The sequence below is a fragment of the Triticum dicoccoides genome, chromosome 3B, assembly GCF_002162155.2.
Source record: "Triticum dicoccoides isolate Atlit2015 ecotype Zavitan chromosome 3B, WEW_v2.0, whole genome shotgun sequence".
Classification (NCBI taxonomy): domain Eukaryota; kingdom Viridiplantae; phylum Streptophyta; class Magnoliopsida; order Poales; family Poaceae; genus Triticum; species Triticum dicoccoides.
In genome coordinates this window covers 113,522,793-113,525,427 of record NC_041385.1, presented here as the reverse complement: position 1 = coordinate 113,525,427, position 2,635 = coordinate 113,522,793, and the positions used below count along the sequence as shown (strand labels likewise).

The window sequence follows — 2,635 nt, the reverse complement described above, 5'->3', positions numbered from 1 at the left end:
ATGCTTCCTCCGTCTGGGAATACTTGTCATCAAAATGAATAAAAGGAGATGTATCTAGACGTATTTTAGTTCTAGATATGTTCCTTTTTATCTATTTCGATGACAAATATTTTTGGACGGAGAGAGTACTTATTTCCCACCTAGATGTCATTTAGCAAACGTGATAACTATTTCTAAATCGGTTGAGCCACAGTCACCCCCCAAAAAACGGTGGTGCTAGCAAAACATGCTTTCCGAGCATTGCAGCCGTGCTCTGGATCACTGGTACTCTGCACTTGGGCATGCACGCGGGCACCAATGCCTTGATTTGGTGTGGTTTCGTGCTCCCAATTGGGTGGCTTGCCGGCCTCCTAGCGCCTCCTGTTGCAGTGTATCAGCGAGTCTACCAAAAATAGATGAGGCAGCATCTCGAATTGGGGCACGGCGGCAGTGCCCTCTCTTTTGCCGCAACGGCTGCATCCGACTACCTCCATCTCGAATTGGGGCTCCGCTTAATCTCCAGGTCTTGGATTTTTGTTGTAATAATTGCTTTTCTTTCTGCTTGATCTTAGACAGAGAACTCAATTCGCATAATCGTCATGGCTCGACAGGACGTGCTCATGGAGCCCCAGTCGCCCGGCTCGCCGGCCTCTCCGGGCAAGCCGTTGGCGCCGGAGCTGCCCGAGCCTTATGCGGAAATGCGGCCGTTGGACGTGGCGCCGGACGAGGAGGCCGCGGTCAAGCCGGACCGGCGGACATCATCGGCGTCTTCTTCTTCGTCGAGGGCGTCCTCGGCCGGGTGCGTTTTCCAGGTCGACGCGTCCGAGATGCGCACCCCGTTGGTTGAGGCAGCGGCAGACGGCGACGACGACCATGCCGACGCCGGTCCGGCCGCGCAGGCGAAGTTGCCCGAGGACTGGGCGTCATTTTCGGAGCGGTCGACCGGCGGAGGCACGGTGTCGGCGGCGCCGGAGGCCCAGACGATGGCCAAGCCGGCCGTCGAGGGCTTCAACCCGGACAGGATCCCGGCGTCCATCTTCCAGCCCAAGCCGGGGGCGCAGGCGGACTGGAGCATCGCGTCCAACGAGTCGCTCTTCAGCATCCACGGCGCCAGCCTGAGCATCTCCGACGACTTGTACGCCCCCAGCAGGTCCCACTTCGACTACTTCTACGACGAGGCCATGGCGGCCGGCGGCAGCGGATACACAGACGGGAAGCTGCCGCCGCTCGCGGAGGTGCCGGGCAGCGCGATGTCGGACGCGAGCGAGGGGAGAGCGATCCGGCGGCACGAGAGCGGCTCCATCGGCAGCTCCAGCAACTTCTCCTTCGCCTTCCCAATGTACGTACGCCCCGCCGCACGCACGATTTTCTCTCTACCATGACCGACCGTGCTTGACCGATGCCGTCCGTGCGAAACCTTTGTGTCCGCAGACTGGCCGAGCCGTCGACGGGGACGAAGGAGAGCATGGGCGGCTACCAGCAGCTGCAGAAGGAGCACGAGCAGTCGCCGCCGCGGCCCTCGAACCGCAAGTCGCAGTTCGAGGAGATGACGACGGAGGAGGAGCGGCGGCCGCAGAAGGCCGGGTGGTGCTGGTGCGGGGAGTGCTGCTGGCTCGCCTGCTCCTGGCCCACCTGCTGCTGCCAATGGCGGTGGCGGTGCTGCTCCTGTCCGACCTGCTGCCAGTGCAGCTGGTGCCTCTGAGAGGTGGTGGGAGCTACACTAGAAATGGCGGGGAAAGAACACAGAGCTGATCTTTCAAAAAAAAGGCCATAGGTGTTGTGAAGGGAACAGTAGATGAGTAGGGAACCAGCGGGGTAAAAAGGATTCAGTGAAGCAGTGTAGTACATTGTTGACAGGGGATGAAAAGTGCAGACATGTACTGTTTTGTTAGGACAAAGAAAAAGGATTTTCAGAACGATAAATCTAACCACCAGTCGGCTGGTGGTTTGCAACAGATCCGGACGACCCCATCATCGTCGGATCCTGATCGTGCGGCCGCCAACGTGCGCGAGAAAAAGAAAGGGGCAGGACGGGATTCAAACCCGCGACCTCCTGCAATTGCCCCACCACGGTAACCAACTCACACAGGCTTTGTTGTTGTCAAAAGCGACCAGGCTATGACTATATTGCGTAGTGGCTATTTGTTCAAGATTTAAAATGTGAACGACTCGCTAACTTTGATTGCGAATTTAGTGGGAAGAATTTGAAGACTATGCCGTTGACTGTCGCGATTTTTCTTTGAATTGGATATGTCATTTTTTGGGGTTCCTAGATCTATTGGAACGCCCTCATTACATTTTTAGTTAAAAAAATCATGCTGAATATGGGATTTGAACTCACATCTAGCAGCTAATGTGAAACACACACTAACCAGCTCAGCTGGACCATTTGTTGTGAAAAAGAATGCACGCCATACTATTTGAGCATTCCATGTTGCTTTCTTTTCTTCTTTTCTGTGAGGAGTTGATCAAATATACCCCGGGTAACTGTTATGTGAATAACATGGTCACTCACACATCGCAAACCCGATAACTTATATATCCCTGTCCTGATAACTTTGGCGACCGAAGGGGGAGGGGGGAGTTGACGAACTTTTGTGTAAATAGCATGGTAACTCATACATTGCAGACCTGATAATTTATGCACCCTACCCTG

General features: G+C 55.0%; 1 protein-coding gene across 1 annotated transcript; it reads left to right on the top strand.

Moving 5' to 3' along the window:
* The first annotated feature begins 578 nt into the window (after positions 1-578).
* On the top strand, positions 579-1,864 carry LOC119279380. The gene is made up of 2 exons (XM_037560628.1): positions 579-1,318; positions 1,411-1,864. Exons 1-2 carry the CDS (start codon positions 579-581, stop codon positions 1,679-1,681), a joined length of 1,011 nt encoding a protein of 336 aa, XP_037416525.1. The 3' UTR covers positions 1,682-1,864.
* The last annotated feature ends 771 nt before the right edge of the window (positions 1,865-2,635 follow it).

Coding starts and splice junctions, on each gene's coding strand:
- LOC119279380 (XM_037560628.1), top strand. CDS start 579: ATGGCTCGACAGGACGTGCTCATGGAGCCCCAGTCGCCCGGCTCGCCG. Junction 1,319..1,410: donor TTCTCCTTCGCCTTCCCAAT/GTACGTACGCCC, acceptor TTGTGTCCGCAG/ACTGGCCGAGCCGTCGACGG.